The sequence below is a fragment of the Gouania willdenowi genome, chromosome 9, assembly GCF_900634775.1.
Source record: "Gouania willdenowi chromosome 9, fGouWil2.1, whole genome shotgun sequence".
In the NCBI taxonomy this organism is placed as follows: Eukaryota; Metazoa; Chordata; class Actinopteri; order Blenniiformes; family Gobiesocidae; genus Gouania; species Gouania willdenowi.
Window position 1 is genome coordinate 7,381,059 of NC_041052.1, and position 26,627 is coordinate 7,407,685.

Here is a 26,627-nt window from a genome sequence, read left to right on the forward strand (position 1 = left end):
AAATGAATTAACACCACTTCACTATTAAATCTTAGTCAGAGCAATTATTAAGCTTATTACCGTAAGTAGGCCACGATTTAATGGGACTGCTAGGTTTTTATTTTCAATGTAGCTCTTCATTTATTTTATTGTGTTAACTTGCACACACTACTGTCCAGCTTGTTTTTTCAATGTCTTTATTCAGTTGTTGAGTTCAAAACCGGTCACACTGGATTTTTTTTTTTAATTCTCTTTGTGTTTAAAGGTCCAATATCATGCTGTTTTTCACCCATCTCCATTTGTTCTAAGAACCCCAAAAACATAGTATTTGAGGTTTATTTTCCCAAACTCACTTGTTTTCCAGAGTTTTAGCCTCTGAAAAGTCAGTTTCCAGCAACTCAACACAAACAGGCTGATTTGCGGCCGATTTATACATATTCATGAGTGGGCGTGTCTATAGACGGGACACTGACTTCCTGCTCCCCACACGGTGACGTAGGGCCAGAGGACGCCCCCCCTCCTCCCACCCACTCCATAGCCGAGCTCATGCTGCTTTATAAACACGAGAGAGCGTGGGGGCGGGGCGTTCGCCGGTACATACATAGACTGTAGAAAATACATACATAGCACTGCGCGAAGGGCGCTGACATGCTCACCTTCGTGGGCGTGTTTGTTTACATGTCAATGATGGCAGAGAGCTTCCTGGAGGCGCGGCTTCTCCAGCTTAGTGCTGCATCAAATTCGTCATCAAAGTGGGAACGCTTCATCAAATTATAGTGAAGTGTTTGGGCTTGACCTGCAGTAAGAAAGGAACAAATCACCCTCTAACTAACAATTGAGGGAATCAATGAAAAAACACTTTGGGCATGTGTTTGAAGCCCAAATAGCACTTTTATGATGTTTAAAGCACAGAAAAGTCCATTTAGCGTAACATGGTCCTTTTAAATGTCATTTATTTTTTCCCCTGGATGCTGTAACCCACACAATATGGATGTTAAATAGGGCTTGGACGATCGCGATACTTGGGTTCAGATTTGATTTATATTGCGATTCGATGGTAACAATTATTGCGATTATTTGAATCTCCCTTTTTTCATTAAAAAAACTACAGAGTGGAATCATACACTTCTAGAAACAATATTTGAGTCATAATTCAAAAAAACAAGGCACATCACGAGTCAGTCGGTCGCTCTGACATTTTTTTCAACCACACATGAAAGTCGCCATAATAAAGACTTTTATATCTCCAAGTGTGTGACATCCAAAGCCCAGTTTAATGTGAGATATAGAGGTTACAAATAGTGGTCACAATTTTTATCATTTGGTTAATAAAAACTCATTTCTAATGTCATTAAAAAAGACATAAAAACACTTTTTGGTCAAATCTTGTCATCAGTAATCTTAATGTAATTTATTTGATTGTAATTGCATGCAATTTTCATTTGGTGGAGGCTTTTCAAAGAAGCTGTATTCTATTTTTTTTTGTTTCTTTGTGTTCTTTGAATTATGTGCTAAATAAGGTTTCTGGAAATAAAAGGCAATTTTTAATATAGTCACAAAAAAAGAGTAAAATTGTGATCTTAAATCAATAATTTTTTAAACCCATAATGTGAAATTGAAGTTGCTGGAGACAATATAAATTTTTTAAATCAAGAAATCACAGTAAGAATGAAGTAAAAACACTGCATCTGTCTACAGGACTCCACATCCCACAATGCATGTGTGGAACTTTACCTAAGTAAAAAAAAAAGGAAGCGGCAATTTCAACATTTTACATTTTTTTTTTTTTTTTAAAGCAAATAATGTTTTATTTATTCATCAATGGGGCCTACAGTATGTCTTAAATTGATGTATGAAATTATTGTCTCCAGCAGATTTGAATGTATTACTACAAAGAGCAAAGTTTCCTCACTTGACATTAACAACATTGTTACCAAAGCAGTAAGTCTTGTTAAAAGTCAGATTTGTTTCATATGTTTTTAAATTCAGTTTGTTACATTTCTCTTCAAACAAGCATTCTCTTTATGAAACAAGTTGTTTGATATCGTCATTACATCAGCAGTGATCTACAAAAGAGCTAAACATTCGCTCTCAAAAGGTTGCATTTATTGCACCACTGTTACAATGGATTGAATTGGATTCCTTATGTCTACCTAATAACACAGAAATTCTCTGTATACCCTGGAGTTGACCCTGAAATTGCATTGTCTCAGCGGGCTCGGCTGACTGAGGGAGCTAAGCTAACGCCATTAGTCAGCCTTGCATTTGGGAGTTTGAGTGCTTTACGGCTTTAATTGACTTTTATAGGCTTTAACATCTCACCGAGACAGGAAATTCCTAGAAAAAAATAAATGAATTCTTCTTTTTAGTATGATGATGGTGAAATTAAAAGCTATTGAATACAATCAAAGGGCTCTTTGAGAGTCCCGTGTAAAAAAGCATCGGCCTTCACCAGCCCGTAGCGGTGGAACCGTAATTAAAAGCTAAGACGCATGTGCAGGTCCATGTGATGGCCGTAATAAATCAGGGGGTCACTCCGGCAGCTTCCAGACTAATGACGTGCCACGGTAATTGTGGGCCGGGTCGAAGGGTTAGTGATCAGCTGACAGAAACGAAGGACCTCATTTGGCATTCACACCTGTCCTTTCCAATCCACTGCAGAACACCACTTTTCTTTTTGCAAACAAATTTCACAGAAGACCTCGCGTAGAAACATTGCATGTCCTCTCAGGCGTTTTTTTTTTTTTTTTTTGCTCGGCTCATCTCACAAAGTAATGCACATCAAGCATTAATGGTGTAGAACAACACAAGTGAAAGTGTGGGTGCACGTTAACGCTGTGCTGCAAGGAGGGGGAGGGCCGAGTGGTATTAATTCTGGAGGCTGACAGGCCTAATGCACACAGTCCATTAGGAATTTTCAGTCAATCCGTACGTTATCCAATGTCCTCCTTACAAGCTTTAGGAATAAATGGTGGAGTTAACGACACAAAAACACCATTTAAAGCATTGCTTTGTGTTTTTTTTAGGGTCTGTCTGAAGAATGCCAGTATCTGTTCCAGCCTCAGCTCATTGTTCAGAGGCTCATCGGGATTTCTGTTCTGTATCCTGGATACTTCATAGACCAGATGATCCCTGTCCATAACCGATCTGCACTCTACAAGTAAGTCTAATGTTTGACTCTGCCCACAAATACACACCATTACAAGTTAATTTTTTGGAGTCATTTTGTATAATTTTTCTTTGTGTTTGTTATGATTTCTCATATTTTTTATCTCGTTCTGTGTCATTTCGTACACATTTGTTTTTTTGTAGTTTGTGAATTTTCTTGAAGTGTGAACCTTTTTATTCACACTTAGTTATTTTGTGTTGTTTTGTATGTTTTTTGAGTCATTCTTGTGTATTTCGATTATCATTTTGTATATTGTTCTGTTATTTTAGTAGTTGTTTTGTTAATATTTCTGTTATTTTATATGTATTGTGGTTGATCAATTTTGTGTTTTTTCTGTATTTTTTTTATGTTTTTGGAGTCATTTTTGTGTACTTTCAGAGTTATGTGTATTTTTCTGTAATTTTGTAGGCTTTGTGAGTCATTTTGTATAATTTTCTCTGGTTTTGTGTGTTTTTGTTGTCATTTCTTATATCTTTATCTCATTCTATGTTTTTTTGTTGTCATTTTGAACTGTCTTTTTGTGAAATGTTCTGTCATTTTGTACGTCTTTTGAAATTTTGGGATTTTGTATGTTTTGGGAGTCACATTTGTGTATTTTGGTTATCATTTTATATATCGTTCTATTATTTTGCGGTATATTTCTGTAATTCTATATGGCTTGTGGAGCTATTTATTGTATTTATGTAATTTTTGTATGTTTTTGAAATCATTGTTGTGTATTTCGGTTTTAGTTTTGTATATTGTTCTGTTATTTTTTGAGTTATGTGTAGTTTTGTATGTTTTTGTTGCTAATTTATGTATTTTATGTAATTTTGTATGTTTTGGAGTCATTTATGTGTATTTTGGTCAATGTTGTATGATACGTTCTTGAGTATTTCTTTTTTGTGTAATTTTGTGTATTTTTTATGTCAGATTGTACGTTTACTTAATTACACCAATGGGCTGCATGTGGCCCCCCCACCGCCAGTTGCTCATGTCTGTCTGGACTGTGTTTTTACTCAATAGTTTTGTGTTTTAAAATCTATATCAACTCTCGTGCTTTGAGTGGTTATAGTAGAACAATATGACTTTCATCCTTCACGTTGAATTTTTCTTATTGCTTATTTGTTCGGTGCTTAAAGGAAAGAGGAGCAATATTCTATGAAGGCCTCTAATGAAAAAGAATCAAAAACCAATATACTGTATTAGTACAAACAGAGATGAGCAAGTCTCTATAGAAAGTTTAAACGTAAATGTACTGTATGTGCAGACTAGTGCTCTACACTTTGGCCTTACGTGGAGTGACTGAAACGCGTTTCTCTGTGTGCAGAGTCTTCATCCCTAATTATATATCCAAGGTGAAGGTTCAACTGGTAAACTGCAGCACAAAGAACAAGAGCAGCGACAGTTGTCCCGTGGTGCTGAAGATAAGAGCGCGGGCGCCACCGGTGCATAACTCCAGTGCCCTTGACTGCAGGGAATGGAAGCCCTGTGAGTTACTCACTGTGGTGCCTGCCTGGGAACACTGGTACTACATCCTGGTGGAGAGATATCTCAGTAACTCCGATGTCTACTTTCGTATTGGGGTTCAGGTTACAGGTGAGTGGCATACAAGCTAGGCCTGGGCAATATATCGTGATTACATCAGAAATTTCTATTTCGGTGATATAGAAAATTACATATTGCCTATATAAATATATATATATATATATATATATATATATTTTTTTTTTTTTTTTTTACAACTTAATTGGTATTACAATACTTGTTTTAGGAGTCACTGGTTTTGCTACTTTTCAGAACGGCATGAATAGAACATATTCTGTAGCTGTAATAAATGTGCCTGTATATGGGGCACCGATTGTAAAGTGCAACATTTAGCAAAAAAACACATTTAAAAAACGTGTGTGAATTTATTTATGTTACTTTCGACCAGATTTACAGCAATATTTGTGAAATTTGGGATATTTACTTTTCTTGTAAAAAAACATGTCAACATTAAAACTAAATGTTAAATCTAAATTGAAAAGTTAAATGACCTTTTGATTTGGTACTTTGAATTTGCATATTAGCTAAATATTTAGTTTCACGTGTGAATTTAAGATTTACATTTAAAATTTATATTTAACAATTGGATTTAGATTTAACGTTTATATTTAACATTTAGCATTTAGATTTAGATTCAACATTTAGATTTAAGTGTAACATTTAAATTTAATATTTAACATTTAGATTCAATATTTACGAGAAAAGTAAATATCACAAATTTCACAAACATTGCTGTAAATCTGGTCAAAAGTAACATAAAAAATTCACATACGTTTAATAAACGTGGTTTGTTGATAAATGTTGCAAAAAGTTGCTGTTTAGCATGTGTAACTTTACAATCAGCGCCCCACACCAGTGTGGCATTTTGCATCAGCAAATTTAACCTAGAATTATCGAGATTCATATCATATATATCGCCATTTTGAGAAAAAATATAGAAATACAAATTTTAGTCCATATCGCCCAGCTCTAATACAAGCTTTTTTATTTATTCATTTATAAGTACTATTTTGATTTACAATATAAAAAAAGACATTAATAAACTCATCTTTTATAATAAATGAATTCACCAGCTGACATTCTGGATCCAATAAACTGGTAGATATTGTACAGATAGGTAGAAAGTAAAGATATTTAGTAGATAGGGTCATTGAGAGCCCTTAACTGGAACGTTTAGATGTCTATTTATGTCTCTGTGTTTGAACACGTGATTCCAATGAATGTCATCATGCAGCTCTGCAGAAAGCCTGATAGTGAGCTACATTTTTTTCAATCGCGTGTGTGCAGAGAGGCTTAAAGGTCATGATGGATATGGGGCTTTCCAGGTCCAGTGGTGTATGTTGGCTATAATATATTCAGGAGGAAAAAGTGCTTTGATGAGTATTACCATCTTACCTGCCTACATAGCAAGGTAGCTTACGCTATAACATGCAGTACTGTTCCCTCAAAGGTTTCATATACCAATTACAAACCTGTTATCAGATGATGTATATTTTTGATGTGGAGACATATTGCTCTTATAGATAAGCGGGTACAGAAGTAAAGTATGTGGTTACACTTTAATCTGATGTTCTGAGAGTGAATCAACAACTTTAAAGTAAATATATTTGGTTGAAAATGTGGACATGCTTCCTGTCTAGATTTTAAAATAAATTGGTGTATTGAGTCCCTGAAATTTTAAGCCTTTTTCAGGTTTTTACTTCACAAATTGCACTTACTATTTCACAAATTGATTGAGACTGTTCCATTTTTTATTTTGGTTATAACTTAAGAAACTACTCTTGCTTTTATTTCCACAAACTGTAACCGTCTCCTTCAAACTCTTTTTTAGCACTCCTCCTGCTACTTTGGTGGAAGAAATGTACTGTATATCCCCATTAATAACCATACAGTTGATCCAAAGATCCAAATCATAGATAATTCACAATGAAGTGCGCAATCTGGATCTGATCTGGATTAAACTTGGTGAGGTAATTGAAAAACCAAACCAAAATGACTGAATCATATGTCATAAAGATCAGTCAGTAATGAACTGAGATATGAATCAACTTATTTTTCTTCTGTTTTAATGGCGACGCTTCAGAGTTCTTTTTCTTCTTCTAATTTGTACGTTGCATTTCCGGAAACAAGACAACGATGTGCCGTGTATGGACGTACAGTGTGAGCAGTCAGGTCGCGTCAGAGTGTCGGTCCGTAAAGTGTGAGAATATGAATCGTGAGCTGCGCACATTTGGACTCTGCAATTGAGTCGCACAATTTGAGCTGGAGCAGAGTGCAACAATTGAAAAAATTGCACAGTGTCTGCCCGCCTTAAGGGACATAAAATACAAACAAACTGCTCGTAAAAATATTACCTCCTTGGCATAGGTACAACTGATAGTGAGAGAATAGTTGTCATTCCTTATTCCTACTGGACTAGGGGTTATGGAATAGTTCACTCAAAGTGCATAGTTGCCTGTTACTAGTCCGTGGCCAGTATTGGTTTAGTCATGTCACAAACTTCTACTTAAACTAAATAGATAGAGTTGTCTAAAAGGTTACCGTTTCTAAAACAGGGTGTTTTTCTGTGATTGTTTGAAAAAAAGAGCATAAATCAAGCATTTAAGGGCCCACTAATATAAGTGGTTTAGACAAGTATTTTGAGAGAAGAACGGCCCAGTTCTGTTTGACAATTTAAACGACCGCTTAGGAAAAGCTCGAGAGCTAAAGTGAAATGTTTCACGAGGGCTTTCTGTGAGTCCAGTAATACCACGCTGAACAGCGACATGCTGTTTTTGGTCTGTTGAGAGTCAAGATATCCTCCCAGCTCACTCCACGGGGATGTCTCACAAGTCAGTGGGAAGTCCACTCCTGTGTAGCGATCCCCTCCCTCTGCTCCATGCTGTACACGGCACTTTCTCACCATAGCAACGCTGACACTAATTATTCACACTCAGTCTCTCCATGTGCCTGGCAGGCAGATCTTACTTGACCTTTCAGGATTTCAAATTGAAGAAAACACCCCCAGATCAGGGGAGAACCAAGCAGACTTGTGTACCTTTTCACACTTTCCTGCACTTATTTTTGTTATGAGCCAGCTTGGGATTTCTGTATCATGTTTTCATTTGCTAATATTAAGCAGCGTTTAGAGGCTGGAGTGCAGTAAAACTAGGTTGCACTTTATTATTTATTGTTATTTGAACAGCATCTGTACTCTAGCACAGTGTTTCTCAAATTAAAGCATAAAAAATATGGGGATTTATGTTTATTTTTAGTTAAAAATGATAATCACTCAACTTTACCAGCAACTCACAAAACGACAACAAAAACACAAAATAAGAGAGAAATATACTGAATAATAAAAAGAACAGACAAACAACAACAAAAACCACACGCACTAAGAGAAAAAAATATTACTATTACCAGCAACACACAAAACGACAACAAAGACACACTAAATAAGCAGTAAATAGACACAACAATCTTGTGTGTATTTTTCTTGTAAGAAGATCACTACGAAATACACAAAAATAACAGAGAAACATACAAAACGACATAAGAAACAACCAAACGACACCAAAGACACACACGCTGAAATAGAATAATTTACCAGCAACACACAAAAATGACAACAAAAACACACAGAATTAGGTAAAAAAAATATACTGAATAATAAAAAGAACAGACAAACAACAAATACACAAAATGACACATACAATACACAAAATGATCTTGATTAGAACATGAACTGAAAATACAAGGAGGGAGATGACTAGAGAAAAACTATAGAAATAAATCTATTCGGGAGGCACTAAATACTGTTTCATTCCACTTGTTTATCAAATGAGATTCTTTAATATGTGTGTTAGGAGTCATTTATTCCATCATTATACTTGTTGTCGTTGGACAAAGGGGGGTGCTTGATTCAGAAATGAGAGAAAGGCGTACTTGAGCCAACAAAGTTTGAGAACCACTGCTCTAGCAGACTTAGCCTTGATATAAGATCGGACACTGAAGAAGATTTACAGATTTAGGAGCAAACCAAAGCCTATTCTTTGGATTATTGACGTCTGTAAACAATGTTTTTACACTTTCTTTCCACCCCCATCCTCCCACACACGTATTCTGTATCTATCAAGTGCCTTTCTTAATTCCAAACTCTTTGTATTCACAAAGGTTGCCCCTGTCCCATGTCTGCACTGTCAGACTATTCTGTTTTTTTGAGTGTCCCTCAACAGCCTGAATGGGCATCAAAATACTTCAAACCATTTTAGTGACAGTGCTATGCAAACAAGGCCATGCTAGAAATGCCTTCAAAATCCTCCCTAGTTGTTTGACAGTTTCTATCAGTCATAATTTTGCATTAAATTGCTCTGTATTGAGCCAAACCACATTGTTTGAAATTACCGGTACAGGGAGTTTTTTTTTTGGGGGGGTCATTAAAATGCATTGTAAGGCGCTGAAACTTGGCATTTACATTATGGAAAGCAGCCAGACGAGAATATTTAAACTGGCATGTTTACTGAAGTTTCTTTGTGATAATCTGATTAGGTTATAGATTGGATGATATTATGAGGTATTTTTATATCTCAGATGAAGCAAACAAATAATGAAATAATCCATCCATTCATTCATCCAAGAGTATGACCCCTCAATCTTCTTCTAAAGAAATGGACATAAAAGAGCACTCAGAATAGAAAGGACAAACCTCCGCCAAACATCAAATCTCTTCTCGGCCAGATTATGGCAGTAATCTGGATCATTGATCCTGATCATGGTACCATGATCATTCAAACTTTAAACCAGGGGTTCTCAACTGGTTTCACCTTGGGACCCACATTTTGCCACGTTCATTAATCACGACCCTTTTTTTTTTTTTTTTAATTCAACAAAGCAAATTCAGTTTTTCCAAAATAGCTGTAGGAAACACACGTATATAATCTTTTTAAAAATATAAATCTATATATTTTCCAGTGCAACATGCATTTCACAGCATGCCTGTCAAAACAAAAGTTTATTTCAAAATAAAAGACAAGTCTAACATGAGACATTAAGCATTTATTTATTTATGACCAGCTGACCACGACCCCCCCCAGTAGAGACCCACCAGTTGAGAATCCCTGCTTTAAATGCTTGTAAGAAATTTCTATCCCCATTAATAACCATACAGTAGGTCCAAATATATGGGCTACAACACATTTTTCTGAAAAATCCCAATGAAATGCACAATAAGGATCTGATCTGAAGGAAACTCGATATAAGAGTCAAATTTCATAGAAATCAGTCATTACAAACTGAGATAGGAGTTTTTGAAATTTTACCAATGATGAGATGTAGGATAGGGATTTTTGAAATCGATCCAGAATCAGTATATTGATCCAGATCCCCCTCCAAATTTTAATGGAATCGTCCATGGCGTAAGGTCTGTTTTTGTTTACATTTTTGTCAATATTTGTGAAGTACTTTCAAAGTAATGCACTAACAGTCAAATAAATAAATAAACATTGGTAAAAATATTACCTCCTCGGCAGAAGTAATAACATGAGCTTCAATTTTTGGAAACAATCCAAAATCAGTATATTGATCCGGATCCCCTCCAAAATGTAATGGAATCTTCCACGGTGTAAGGTGAACTTTGGTTAAAAGTTTGTCAAAATCCGTTAAAGTGTAACCATTTTTTTCTGCTGAACACATATACGATTAGGTATAAAGTAATGTAGTTTATTGATCCAGGTCCCACTCTTCACATTTTAGTCAAGTATTTGAATTTACTTACACTTTAAGAACTTTTCAGGTAATTCTGCTAACAGACAAACAAATAAATAAATGCTGGTGAAAATATTGCCTCCTTGGCGGAGGTAATAAGACTTGCAGATCCCAGTGATTGATCTCTTACGTTCTTGACATTGTCCTTCTATTGACAGATTGTTCTAAACCCAGCTCTGTGAAGGACCAAGCCCAGCCCAGCTCCTCTATGAACATGCCTCAGTCGTTTGGAACAGCGATGGGTTTCTCCCTGTCTGACACATTGCTAATGGCAGTGCTGCCTGGCCTGGCCCAGAATGTAAGTCCCCTGCACAGCTCTAAGGACAGCGTTATTTACCTGGCCCCGACCACAGACGATAACAAATGCTGGCCCATCCGTCCCACTCTGCGCAACGAGCTGGACACCTTCTCCGTTCATTTCTACGTCTTCTTCGGTCCAAACATATCGATTCCACCGGACAGAGCGGCCGTGTTTGCCATCAACCTGATGCCTGTGCTGGACAGTGGAGGAGTCCTTAACATGGAGCTCAAACTGAACACAGTGAGTACCACAGTGGAGGGTTTTTGTCACAGTTTGATTTGTATTTGTTTTTCCTTAAAATGTTAAGCCATTGTGTATGTATGTACTTTGCTTCAATGTCTGTTTTGTTGCTGCCAGATTTTTTCAACTGTCATATTTGACTGAACTCTTTTAATAGACATAGGCACATTTACTAAAAAGCACATGAACACTTTTTTTTTTCTTTTTCCACCTCTCTTTTTTCCCCATTTTTAAAAATGTTTATTAAATATATTTTCACATTTTAATTTGTTCAAAGGAATTTGTATCTAACATATATGACTGAACTCTTTTACTAGACATAGGCACATTTACTTACTTTTTTCCTCTTCTTCTTTTTCATTTTTAAAAATGTGTTTTATTTGTTTTCACCTTTTAATTTTTTTTCTTCATGTTTTCTTATTGTTTTTTTTCTTCCGTTTTTTCACCTTTATTTTAATTCCTTTTTTTTTTTCAACTAAAAACGTAATTGAATTTGTGTTTTTGGCATATGTCTCAAAAGCGAAAGCTTAAAAAAGTGGGAAATAATGCTAAAAAAAAAAAAAAAAAAAAAAAAAAAGAGCGGAGCCGGATTTGATATGTCACTGCTGATCTGTCCTTGAGATAGTGACAATATTAGGAATGCACCTGCTGTCGCTCTGCTGGTCTACAGGGACCCAGAAGCAAGAGAGCAGCAGGCTAACAGATGGACTTTTAAACATTTTAATCCTAATAGGAGGCAAGTCAGCGAATAAAGCTCAAAGCCCAAAGAGATATCTTTGGTTGTGTACTTCAAAGAAATATCCTGACATTTAGGATGAATATCACCTTTTTTTTGTTGGCTATCTTACCGGGAGTTAGATAAATATCTATTTCACATTTATTAAGAACACCTTAAGCCGACTGCAGCGGTTGTTTATCACAAAAGACAGAAACTGGAGGAAAGTTAACACAAAGAAAAATGTGTTTCATTTGAGGAGATCCAAAAAGGAACTTAAAAAGGTGCTAGTTGAAGATTTTATGGTATTAAATGAATAAAATATGTTGTTGTTTGTGGAGGAGGACACAAAAAATACATTTTAAAACCTGAATCAATGTATTTGAAATTTACATAACTGTATTAAACTGTTTTGTTTTGATTCAGGGGGCGTGGCATCAACTGAGAGGGGCGTGGAAACACGAGTGACAGCTGAACAAAAAGGCTAATTATGTTGCCTTCAAGGAGCCTAGGAACTTTTGGCCCTAATTTAGCCAAAAGATACAATTTGCTCTTTTTTTAAAAAAAATAAACAAGTCTAGTTTTAGTTAGATAAATGACATTAAGATTCTTCTTCACTAAATCTGTTATAGATTTATGTGATCAATGCGTAAGACCACATGATCACATGAGTTCTGATTGGATTTCATCCCATGTGATGAAAGTATGGTTTCACCAAAAATATAGATGTCTTGATATAGTTTTTGTAAACGTGTTTTTTTTTAATTAGTCATAGTCTATAGTTATAGAAACTACTTAACAAAAACTATTGTAAAACATTTTTTGTTAACCAACTTAATACTGTTGAAGTATATATCATGGTTATATCAATGTTCTCATTTCATACATCGGTAGATGTGTGGATTATCGGATTTTTTAAACCCCTTATACAGACGAAAGAACTGGGGCTTCAGTAAACATGGAGGAATTAACCCACAACCAGACACAGGAAACAAACCAACAATGACAAATTAACCTGAGACTACACGCAAACATGATGAGAGACAAAACAAAAGCCTCATATTGAAAAATATTCCAAACTGGGACGTAAACCTGCTAATTCTTTGAATTTAATATCAATAACAGATCCAAACTAACATGAAGAACAGACCTCATTTCAATATAATGAGTACTCACATATGTAATATATCAGATTTTATGATTTCACAGTCTTCTGTTCTGATGATAAACAGACTAAGATCATATTTTATCTTCCCTGAACACACAGAGATGAAATCAATGATTGATCCTTAAATCATAACCCGCACACGCCCATTTTAAAGAGAACAAGCCGTATGTCTCTACGACATAACACATACAGTGAATGATTAGGAAAACAATATTATTTTCAATCAATAATCTATTTATTAATTTGACAACAAAATATTCTTCTTCTTTGCACTCTCTTGTGTTAGCTTAGCATTAGCGATCACCGCCTCACTGTGCACACTGGGATAGATCCTGACCTGTTTGGTGGTATATATGTGCGTGCGTGTAACATGAGTTTCCAGGCTGCACATGCACACTCTGCAGATGTCACAAGGACAGCGAGCTCGGATGAAACCTGGTCGGATGAGCCATAAGATAAATTCCCCTGAGAGATTGTTGCGGTACATTATTCAACGGGCAGATTCCTCCCCCCCCCCTGAGGTGATCTGTCACTTGCTTGTCACAAGCACAGAATCCAGTCAGCCGCTGCCAATGGGGGGGTGGGGTGGTGGTGGGAGGGGGGGGGACTCGGGCAGATTTGCAAGGCTTTAGGAGACAATAGCTGGAGCTGCTCGTCTGCCTTGCGTCACTCTCTGTGCTGGAGTGTGAAAGGAATGCATATGGCTTATCATTTGCACTGATACCTCCACGTGTCCATTTAAGTGATTCAGAGCCATCTTTTAAAGCTTTTTATAGGTAAGACATAAGCAGAAATAGATAATGTAACTATAATATTACGAGAAGACCTTGAGACCATTTCTGTTCTAGCTTCTACTAACTTGCTATTTTTTTTCACAGTGGTAAACCTTGACCAGTTCAACATAACGGAAAACATATAGAAGTTTATTTCATTGGTTTAACGTGTTTTAAAAAGGCTGTCAGGTGGTTCACATGCAAACATGCTGATATTTAATAATCTTAGATGACATCAGAACAGACTGAACCATTCACGTTGTATTGAGGATGGCAAATGATATTATTCATAGCAAATATTTATTTCGTCTAGAGCAGAGATCCCTTAAACAAGTGGTGTCAAACTCATTTTCTTTCAGGGGCCAAATATGGACCAGTTTGACCACAAGTGGGCCACAGATTTTAGGTGGGAAAGGAGCAAATTCAAGATTAATGTGCCCTTGTTTGCACTTCCATGTTTAAATGATATAGAAATAATAAAATATTAGAGTATGTCATTCTCTGCAGGAAATTAAACTTAAATTTCCCTGATTTTGGGAATGTGGGGAGATTTCATGGAATAATTTGAGGAAAATTTGCCAGATTTGGGAGAGCTTGGGAGTTCTTTCAACAATTTGAGATTAAAAATGACTGCTGTCATGTGATGTAAGAACTGGAAAACTGCAAATATTCTGGATTTTAATTGAATTTTTATATTTGTGAAAGCTAGTAATTGGTCATTTATAAAATGTTTCATGATTTTTACATGATTTTTACAGACCTTATGCCATGGAAGATTCTATTAAATGTTGGTGGGAAACAGGATGAATATGATTCTTGATCAGTTTAAAAAAAAAAAAAAAAAAATCTCTATCACTCATCATTGGCAAAATTTCAAATATTCTTATCTCAGTTGGGTATTATGATTTAATTATCCCACCAAGTTTAATCCAGATTAAATCTGGATTGCAAATTTTATCGCATTTTTTGGCAAAAAATATTGGTGCTTATTCATTTGGACCAACTGTATGGTTATTAATGGGGATAGAAATATCTTCCAAACCTTTAAAATGTGATAATTGTCAATAACTTGCACTTGGCGGAGGTTTGCGCCCTCTGCTCTTGTTCTTGATTTTAATTTAATCATGTATTATATTATTATTTGTTATTCCCTTTTAGTCTTAACTTCATCTTCATTGTTTATTTCAATTTTTGTGTACTTTCTTTATTTTAGTTAGGGAAATATTCATGTTTTTGCCTTTTATTTATAATTTTTTTTTTACTAAATCTCGTTGTCTAGTTTAATGTATCCATTAAACTAGGCAGCTGAAAGAGAATAGTCAACAACACTATGACAAAATGTATTAATCGACAACGTTAATGCTGGTCTTTATATGGATAAAAACAGTTTAAAAAGATGTCCAAGTATCTGTGAGAAAAATCATGGTGATATAGTGTTAATCACTTTGGTCTCATTGGGATTTAAATCTTGGTTCAGACCTGAGAGACGTGTCTGTCTGAAGTTAAAGGATGTTCTCCCCCTCTGGCTCTATCATGCCCCGTCCTATACACCATAAATCTGAGATGGATCATCTGTGCATAAATGAACAAATTAATAAATTATCAGGTAAATCCTGTGTGTGAAGTTTTTGACTGCCAGGGCAACTAAGATCTTGGAAGTTTTCGGCATTGGCATCAAAACTGGCAGGGTGCAGCAGCATCGTCAGCGTTGGTTTGGTACGCGACAGACGAGCAGAGGCAGATCAAGCCTCACTAGTTATCAGCTCAGTCTGAATTTGACAGAAGTGGTGATCAAAGGAAACTGTGGATTTCCTTCTTTGTGGAACACGAATGTTTCTGATGATAGTGTAGAAAGGGATAAAAGCATCGCACTCACCTGCATTTTGCTGTAATCAAGGACAAGCAAATAATGGAAGGAGTCATTTTTCACAGTAGTGTTTAAAACGAATATCAACTTTTAGGTAAAAAAATACATTCTATGGATAAACATTATGCACATAACATTACACGTTAAGCCTTTCAAATGTGGGAAAGTGTTCAAACTCTAATTATGCTTTTATTGCTGTCCAACAAATTTCCCTCCTTAACTGAATAAAGACAAATAATCACAAACACTAATCGTGAAATCACCTTAAATTACCATAAAAACTTAAGAAAAACTCGGGGAATTAGCCGAGTTTGCATGTTTCACCCCACACAGAATTTACACGTGAAATAGCAGAAATGTTTAGTTAGAATTTACATATAGACAAAAAAATACCTGTCAAACCTAGACAGTCTGATTTACCAATTTGTTATTTGTCTTTTAAAATATGTAAGAGAATGTAGTCAGTGGCATACAGTATATGTGGAATGTACACAAGTAAATATTATTTGTACCAATCTGAAGATGGTGGAAAATTCAGCTTGGTTGTAAATTGTATGGTCAATATACATGCTTTCTTACATTAAAATGATAAATAATTTTTTTTTACCAGTACTAAAAAAACAACCTGTGAAAACAAGTAAATGGTATTGGTTGACAAGTGTTTAACACTAAAACAAGTGCAATATTTTACAACTATGTATGTTTTGTTCTTTCAAAAATAAAAGTCATAATTAAGGCTGTTAATTGATTAAATCTTTTTTTTTTTTTTTTTTACCTATTAATCACACAATTTTCTGTAATTATTTGCGATTAATCACATTTTTCTACTTAAGACTGTAGCTTGTAATGGATATTATTTATTTTATTTATGGAAAATCATTGCGTTCATGTAGAATTAATACACCGATTTAAATTCAAAAGACTACTTCTTTCCAAGTTTAGTAAGTAGGAAATTTTTTTAAAAATCTTTCTTATGTCTACTTACAGAACATGATAAAGCACAGACCTATATATATATATATTTAATTTTTTTATTCACCTTGTCTGTACATGCTGTCAAACCCAGACAAATATAATATATTGAATTATATTATATCATTTATTTGTGAGTCAAATATTGCGACAGTTGGTGGTAAATCATTGACACATACCAACATATGAATGGGGCCCATTACTTAGTAAGTACCACAGGGTGCCAGGGGGCCCCCGGGGGGCCCAATTTCAAATGACTACTTCTTCGTTAATGCTCATGTACTGTATATTCTATGAGCGGATGTCAAGAGCCTCTCTTAGACCTTTTTTGTAATAGTCTTCTGACAGGAATCCCCCAAAAGAGCATCAAACATCTACAGCTGGGTCAGAACACTGCAGCTCAGGTCTTAACCAGAACAAAGAGGTCAGAACACATTACTCCAGTTTTTAAGTCTTTACACTGGCTCCCAGTCAGCCTCAGAACAGACTTTAAAGTTCTGCTGCTGGTGTATAAATCTGTGAATGGGTTTGGTCCAGAATACATCAGTGACATATTAGTCAGGTATGAACCCAGCAGGTCTCTCAGATCTATGGACACAGGTCAGATAGTGGAGACCAGAGCTCACAGTAAACATGGTGATGCTGCGTTTAGTTGTTATGCTGCAAAGAAGTGGAACAAACTGCCAGCAGAGCTGAAGTCAGCATCACGTGAACATTTTTAAATCAAAGTTAAAGGCACTTTTTTTTCTCTACTGCATATGATTGAGAGGGAGATTTTTGATCATGTTGTTGATGTAATGTGTTTGTTGATGATTTTAATTGATTTTACTGATGATTTTAAATGTTCTTATTGATTTTAAGCTGTTGAATGTTTTATCATGTAAAGCACATTGAGTTGCCTTGTGTATGAAATGCGCTATACAAATAAATTTGCCTTGCCTTGCCTTGAAGGGGGAGGGGGGGGTTATTTGTAAATTTATCAGAACATACGTAGTCATGTGATATATCGTTTCAAAAGCAATTCAATGTAGATGACGATTTTACGTTGTGCAAAACTCGGTAAAACTGAGTCATTTGACTGAATTCTCAGGAAGGTGGTACGTGCTATTCGGTGTGGAGACGTTCCGCGGGCCCCACCGTAGTTCATCAGAACTTGTTATTCTAATATCTGCCGATACTGATAACTTACTGATAACATCACTACCAGAGGAAGTGTTGGTAATTTATTGCATAAATCAGAACCGTCCAACTGTGTTCCTATACATTATGTTCATTTTGCACAAATGGCTTTTTTTAGAAACTCTGTTCATTCAATAAATAATTGTGTGACGTTTTTCACACCAACAAGTTCAATTTCCCTCAGACTCTCATTAATGTCTTTTAATGGCTAAAACTTGTTCTCGCTAAGATAAAAAAGGACTTTTTGTTGTTTATCTGAAAATGTTGACAGTAACTACGCATCATTTGCAGGACCAGCTGCTCCCACTATTCATTCAGAAGGATAATAGATATGACTTGGTTTAGAATGAAACTGGTGATGTGAGAGAAATGGGCTGCATTAGTGCACAATGATTTCTTTCTGCTGTTTTTTACTTCTATTTTTCTGTCATTGACACATCATCTCCGAGTGCCGTGGCATCTGTTCACCTCCGCACAGAACGAGTGGGTTCAGATAAACACGTGCTGTTTCCCAAAGCTTGAATAATCTTCCAGGGTTTTCTAATGCATGAGCATGTTAATCTATAATTGATGCTTTAAGGAGATAAACTGCCAACATCTTCATTTTGCTGCCTGGGGGCAGGCAGAGGGAGAGCTCTTTCACTTGATTTGTTAGTTTTCAGATTTCCTGACTTTATGGCTGGAAGGGAAAGCGACCCCATGCCTTGGTGGAGGCTTTTTAGCTCGCCAGCATGGTGGCAGCAGATGGTTGATGGCTGAACAGATGAATGACATTTGCTTGTGTTGCTCCTGCAGTCGACGCTGAAAGGAGCTAATGTCACGCTTTTTGGCTGCTTGAACCACGGGATGCCTCTTTTCTTACAAGAGAACTCATCACTTAAATGCGAGTCAGGTATGACTTCATAAACAGTTTGTGAACATTTTGCCACGATTTCTATCCATTCATTAGTATAGTTATGTTATGTTACAGTTAAAGTGAAAAGATTATTTGGTAACACAAGTTTTATACATAAGGCTGACATTACGCCGTCATTATTATGACATGACACCTGTCATTAGCATGAATAAGGTGTTATGAAGGTTGTTCATTACCCTAACCCCTAATAGAACAGTATAGAATAGAATAGAATGCTTTTATTTTCATTATACACAATGTACAACAAAATTAAGAGACAACTTTTGTAGTGCCAGATACAGAGAAAATTAAAGAAAGATAGATAAGTGTATTTAAAAATGGAGCCACTAAGATGAGAAATAAACAAATAAATAAACATTGAGAAGAATGAGGATATATATATATATATATATGGCGGGATTATAATTGTAATTTTAAAAATATGTTGTTTTTCTGCCATAATCGTAATTGAATTGTAATTGAGTTTAGATCATTGACTTTGTAAATGTAATTGCATTGAAAATTCTATGAAAATTGTCAAATTAACACAAAACTGGGGAACCATGTTACAGTTCTATGTACAGTTCTACACATATGTAGTTAACAATTGATCAAATATGTTTCATATGAGGCTTTACAACATTTTACCATTTAAAACTGACACACAAAAGGCTCAGATGTCCACACCAAAAATATTAAAACTATATTTTCTTTGTTTAGGAAGCCTAATGAGGTAACCAAGAGAAAGGAAAGAATTGAGATGATAAATATTTGTTTTTTTGTGTATTTTACAGCTGATTTCAGACCCGTTATCACAAGAGAAGCGAACAGAAAGCTAACACAAGAGGAAGATTGAATTTTATTACGTTATTTATTTCAGGCACAGTTATCGTGATTAATTGTATTTGTAATTGACTTTCTGAGAATAAAAATAATTGTAATTGAATTGTAATTTGAAAAATTATGGTCACTGTAACCATAATTTAATTGTAATTGATCATGGGCATTTGAAAACACAATTGCAACTGAAAAATGTAATTGACCCTAACCCTACCAAACCTAATTCATGCTAATGACATTTAATGACAGCGTAATATCAGCATTATGTATAGAACTTCAAGTAAAGTGTTAGAGATCATTTTTCAAGTTTAATACAAATGCCATTGAGAACTTCATATTTTACTCATCTAACATTTCTCTTCTGTTATTTCTCAGATTCAGGATCTGGGTTTTATCTTTCTGTGAACGTCTCTGCTAATATCACCAAGTTAAGGATTCCCTATCCACAAACAGGAACCTGGTACCTCAGTTTGCGCTCCATTTGTGGCACGAAACATGGGTAAGCCCGCTTATATATATATATATCTATATATATATATATATATATATATATATATATATATATATATATATATATATATATATATATATATATTCTTCTTATTATTTTTTTTTCTAGAATAATGTTTTCATAATAATGATATTTTTTTACATATCTAGATTAATATTTTGGTAATATAGGTATTTTAAACATTTCTAGATTCATATGTTGATAATAATGGTATGTAAACAATTCTAGAATAATGTTTTGTTAATAATTGTAATTCAAACAATACTAGAATAATATTTTGATAATAATTGTATTTTAAACAATTCTAGAATAATATTTTGGTAATAATGGTATTTTAAACAATTCTAGAATAATGTTTTGTTAATAATTGTAATTCAAAGAATTCTAGAATAATATTTTGGTAATAATGGTATTTTAAACATTTGTAGAACACTATTTTAAACAATTCTACAATACTGATTTGGCAATAATGGCATTTTAAACATTTCTACAATAAATTGTTGGTAATAATGGTATTTTAAACATTTCTGGAAAATTATTTTAAACATTTCTACAATATAATGTTGATAAAAATGATATTTTAAACATTTCTACAATAAATTGTTAGTTATAATGTCATTTTAAACATTTCTAGAATAATGTTTTGGTTTGTATACTAAAATGAATAAGCAGCACTGTAAAGGTTGGAAACGTGCTTCACAATTACATAACAATGGTTAGTTGGCATTTACTTTATTGCTGTGTGTAATAATTTAGAGAGTGATGTCTAGAAAAGAAAAGAAAAAAGCAAATTATCTAAAAAATATTTGAAGTCAGATCTTCTGGATCAATTGTGGTAAAGTGGTTCTATTCAAAATGAATGAAGGTGTGCAATATTGCAGCTTTTTATTCTGTCAAACTCACCCTGTACTTAATATATTCACAATTATTTTGATTAGAAACAATCTGATACTCATGGCTGTACACGGGTATTTTCCAGGAAAATAAAATTGTTGTTTCAGTTAAGTTGGAAAGGAATTAAACAAATAGAATAGCATAGACGGCTAGCGCTAGAATGTAGACGCAGAGTGATGCACTGCCCAATTATTTTAACACTGAGCTCATTATACCCAGATATGTCATAACAACACATTGAGCAAAAGAAAGTATAAAAATAGTATATTATTTAGTCATTAGAAGAGCACATACTGTATAGAGTATTCACTCCTTATTTTTTATTTTTAATGATTTAACTTGTGTTAAATCCTCTCTGCCATATGCTTTAAAAGAGTCTTTGTTCTGGCACTTTGAAAACAAAGAGGCTTGTTTGGTAATGGTGGTAATGGTTAGCCAGCAGAGAGTGTTTGTGTTGAAGGAATGCTGTGAAACCTTTTTTTTTTTTTTTTTTTTTTTTTTTAACTTACAAATTGCCAGTTGAAGATGTTTATTACAGTTGAGAAGGACCTGGGTTTATATATATATTGTTCTAAATTGCTTTTTCTAAGGGTATTATTTCTTTAAAGTCACTAAATGGAGCTAAATAATAATAAAACAAAGCACTACTCTGATGTAGCACGATTGATTATTGATAAGCTCACGCTAAGTATCAATTTTTTTTTTTTTTTTCCAAAACCTTTTCTGCTTTTTCACTAAAATGTGCAGGTAGGTCTTCACAGAAATGTTGTCACTGTTTGTTGAAGGAACCAATATATTGTTTACTGGAATAATTCACTATAACAGTGTCACTGGTAAGAAAGACCCTATTTTTTGTTTACAGAAATCACTATTGGAGATACTTATTCGTTTACATTGGTATGTTGACACTTATTTACAGAAATGTTGCACTAAAATAGTGTCACTGTTCATAGGACACTTTTTCAATTTATTGTATTTCAGAGATTTTTTTGTCATAGATTGATTTCTGACGAATATATCGATAATCGCAGTGAGATAATCGTTACCATGAGCTTTGTGTCGCGTATCGTAACGTGAGGTACCCAGAGGTTCCCACCCTTACTCTAATGTAGGAACAATATAAAGTAAAGATTGTTTTAATTAGCTCAGAACTCGAAGAGGTGATACTCTTATTTTTTTGCTATCACGTGCTGTTAGAAAGGTAAAATCTAAAAATACTTAATAATGTGAAAATGTGGGCACTTTTCTGGTTCTTTTATGTGTGAAGTTTAGTTTAGTTTAATTTATTCATTTATTTTATTTTTTAAATCATATCAATTTGCTTTAACATGTTAATAGAAGAGATTATAATTTCCGTCTCCAATCCCATCCCATGTTTGCATGTTCTCTCTATGCTTCCATAGGTTTTAAAGTACGATTTCCTCCCACCATCCAAAAACTTGTATATTAGGCTGATTGGAATATTTAAATTGCCTGTATGTGTGATGGAGGAGTGCGTTTTTGTCTGTCAGTGTGTGTGATGGACCGGTGCCGTGACCAGGGTGTATCACCCCTCACCTAGCACCCATTAATAGCTGGAGATAGAAACCAGCAGACCCCCACCACTCTAAACAGGAACAAGTGGGTCAGAAGATGAAGGAATTATTTCATTTTAATGTGTAGAAATATTAGAAAATTCTGTTACATTTTATTCTATAGACTGGAGTTTGATTAATTTAGTTACCAAAGTTTTTGCAACAATAACAGTTTTTATTGTAGACAGAATAAATGACTGAAATGCATTTGTTGCTCCTGAAAACAGCATTTATTAGATTAAAAAAGGTGTAGTTTTAATTACTTTAACTAGGCCTTGGATTATACCATTGATCTGCTTTTTGTTGACTGTGATCAGCTGCAAATATACTACACATAAAACGTGTTAATGTTCAACACACAACAGTAAATGGCCAAAATGATGAATTTTGTCATTAAAAGCAGTGGACCTTATTCTGCCATTTGCACTTCAACGTTTCTTTATGTGCATGTAGACACTGTCAAAGTCCACCTCGCATTATTACCCTTAAACCTGCAGCTCTGCACACACTAGAGCTCACAGTGTATTGACGACAGAAGATGATGATGATGATGATGATGATGATGATGATGATGATGATGATCGATGTGCTTATCATTTCTGAATGTAGGAAGTTCCGATAGTAGCTTGATAAAATTGTGCTTTCCACACAAACCATTTTAACTGTGGCTCGGACAGCATAATGTGGCCGATTCCGCACACTGCAATAATCTTATCAAATACATTTTTTTCATTGTTCTTCAATGAATAAGACCTCTTCAAATTAAAAATGTGCTTTATCATTTTCACAGCTTTCAATGACATTAACAAGTTTTAGGAAATTTCGATGTTCCATGATTTCCAGACCGCCGAAAAAAAAAATTACTTCATGGTCCAGTCTGCCTCCTTATAAACGAAGCACATCAGACCACCTTCATTCACTGCGCTCGGTTCATTTACTTGCAATGGAAATGTCAGGAGTCTGGATAGGAGAATACGGGTTGGAGATGTGCTTGTAACTGAATGTGCGTTAAAAACGAGGTAGTGAAAGTGGAATGGCAGGCGTTCCAGCAGGAAAAGTCCCCATCAAATGCAGAGTGATACGAGCTTTCAGTCCCTAAAACATCAGAAAACTGTTCAGTAACACAAGAAACAGTCACTACATTTATCAATCGTATTTTTTGAGGAAAAAAGTTGGTAAGAGAAGTTGAAAATTCGCTAGATTTAGCAACAACGTCACTGCAAACAACTCTACAGTTGTGCATGTTCAAGAATATGCCGGTGAATTGGAAACAAGGAGTGTAGGGGGGAGCTTGGTTGTTTAAATTCCAGTCTCACGATTCTACATACTGCAGCTTTAAGCGCAAACGTGAGAATAGGGCTCAGTATGAGTAATGCTATGAGCTCTAATTCCACTTTTATGCTTTCAATTTGAGGTTGACAGGAAGTCATTTGGCTTTTATTATAATCTTTTTTGTTTAAAGCTGGAAAATTAAAATGTTTAAAATTTAGACTTGTTTTAAAACTCGTCTCAAGTATTTTGTTGTTTACAAACAATCATTTTTCATTGACAAAATAACTCCATGTTTACAGTTTTTCATCAACAGCAGACTGTTTTGGCTGTGGCTTCATCAATCTGCTGATTTTGCAAAACTAATAAATCACAAGAAAGAAGTCCAGATTGCAGATTTTTTTTGTGTTTATTATTAAAACTAAAGGGAATTGCCCTCTGTGTGCATGATAAGCAGAACAAAACACATTATTCCTGCTGGAAAACTGCTGCTGATGAGGTTTAAAAAAAAAAAAAGAATTTAGATTTTTTTTTCAATTTACATTTCTAAAAGTTCCTTTTTTTAATCAATAAATGCACTTTTCTTCTCTGAGAGCTGTTTTAAGCAAGTCTGAAAAATAAGTCAGTGAAGACGCTTCAGTTAAGTTTTTTTGACAGTAATTGCTATTCGGCAGACTGAGCTGTTTTGCTGAGCCCTAAATGGCATAACAATGTGAACAGAATGAAATTAGGCCGATTTTTCACGATCCGCTCGGGACTCCTGACTGCATTTAAATAGAACATAATAACAGATGGCGTGGAAAGCGATCCTGCACTCACGCCAAAAGTTTGGGTTAAAAAACCTGCACATACCAAGATAAACAATAATGGATTTTGGTTCTGTCGAAAATGTGGTCATGTAAAGATGAGATGCCTCTCAAAGCTATGATTAAGTTGATGGATGAGACAGGAATAAAAGATGCTGCAGCTGTGGTCGCGCACACACACACACACACACACACACACACACACACACACACACACACATTCAAGCAGAAGCTTACTTGATAACAACATGTTACCTGCCTGAGCTTCATTTTCTGTCAATGATAACAAGATAAAAGTAACAGGGCGTGATAGATATTTTTTTTTATATCTTAGGCTGAAATCAGTTTTCAGTTGTTGGTGTCAAAACTGACTTTCTTCTCTTTTTTATTTAACGTGAAAGCTCCCATTGAGAATGAAAACGTCCTTTTCTAAAGAGAGTAAATGCTGAAAAGTTGACTTTGTCCTTCGTTTGATGGTACACAATGAGAACCATAGACATTGGTTCAGATGCATTGTCTACTACAGATGATCACACTATTAGTTTTAAACATCTTTCAATTTCCAACCAAGTATAAAAAAACAAATTGCACAGTTTACCAGTTCCATTATTGACACATTCTGTCTAAGGTCAACACTACATGTAGTGCAATCTTTTTACGACAGCTATTCATGTTTTTATTATTGCACTTAAATAAATACAAGTATTTTTTGATTAAATGTGACCATCAGCAGCCCTCCCTAAGGAAGGGTAAGAAAAACTTTATTAGGGCAAGGGCAAACTTCTTTGTATAGCGCATTTCATACACAAGGCACTTCAATGTGCTTTACATCATCAAAACGTGCAACAGAAAACTTCAACAGCTTAAAAATCAATAAGAACATTAAAATCCCCAGTAAAACATTTAATATCACCAGTAAAAACATTAAATGAACAATAACATGATTAAAAATCTCCCTCTCAATCATATGCAGTAGAGAGAAAGATGTAAAAAGAGAGGGCAGTGTTGGGAGTTAGGGTGGGACAATGGAAGGAGTGTGCATAGGGGTGTAATCTATTGAAGCATTATAGTGACAAATGTGGCGAAATTGACTAGGGTGATGCAATGCCCGGCTTAAATATAATGATGATGGCTATGAATAGAGGGAGAGGGTGAGTGCTTGTACTTAAAACTGATATTTGGGATCAATGTATCTAAGGTTAAGCTCAGTACAAGCTTATCCCAAAGCCTAAGGCATGCCAGTGCATCCAGGTTATTTTAATATGTGACTTTGAGTTTATAGGACACCAGTTATTCTCACATATTCAAGGTCAGGTTCTTGAATGTTTCCACTGCTGATATTATTAAGTGATTGTGCTTGTTTCTCACTTCACCCATTACTTGTCTTTCAGCTTTGAGCAATGTACCAACGTTACTCCAGAAGTGTACATGCGTGCATACTTAACCCCGTGCATCAATGACTGTGGAACATATGGACAGTGCAAGCTTCTGCGCACCAACAACTACCTTTACGCCGCATGTGAATGCAAAGCAGGTAAGAGTTAACAAAGATATAGGCTGTGTTCCAAATGGAACACTCCGCACTATGCACTACAAACTCAATGAATATATACAGTACTGTCTACTATATATTACAAGTATGGTTAGGATGATGACCGATGATGACTGTCCCCACTGAACTATACTTCTATGTTTCCCAAGATGCATTTCGAACCTACGACAAACACCTGAAGCACACTGAGACTAAATATTTCCGTTGATTCTCCACCTTTGAAAGTTCTGAAAACATTTTAAGTGAGAAAGTGACCAAGTAGAATATCAACATGTGGACATTTGATCTATAAAACTCTCAGAAACACATTTCATGCCGACATTTCTGAGATTTTCGGAGACCCTTCGTCATGCTACTGACATAACTTCCGGTTAACTTCAAAACAAGAGCCTTATTTACAAAAGCGTTTAAAAAACTAATGGAAGACGAGAAGAGATGTTTTTGTTTTGATAAGGGCATGTTTGATTTTTAGCTTAAAGCCGGTCACAGGATGATTTTAAATTCCACTTGCAATGCATCATGGGGCGGTTGAGTATGACTACTTCAAAAATGTCCCAATATAGTATACGTCCAGGTATTTCTCACGTACTTAATCTTTCCATACTATCTAATGTGAATGCACTACATACTCATTGAGACGTCAGTGTGAGT

General features: G+C 35.0%; 1 protein-coding gene across 1 annotated transcript in view; it reads left to right on the forward strand.

The window, feature by feature from the left end:
* Positions 1-26,627, forward strand: part of tmem8b (transmembrane protein 8B) — a 61,813-nt gene that overhangs the window by 16,025 nt on the left and 19,161 nt on the right. Inside the window, exons 4-9 of the mRNA XM_028458639.1 lie at positions 3,006-3,139; positions 4,458-4,726; positions 10,579-10,961; positions 18,431-18,527; positions 19,746-19,869; positions 25,816-25,958. Coding sequence (XP_028314440.1) covers positions 3,006-3,139; positions 4,458-4,726; positions 10,579-10,961; positions 18,431-18,527; positions 19,746-19,869; positions 25,816-25,958 — 1,150 coding nt within the window. The remainder of the gene's footprint in view (positions 1-3,005; positions 3,140-4,457; positions 4,727-10,578; positions 10,962-18,430; positions 18,528-19,745; positions 19,870-25,815; positions 25,959-26,627) is intronic.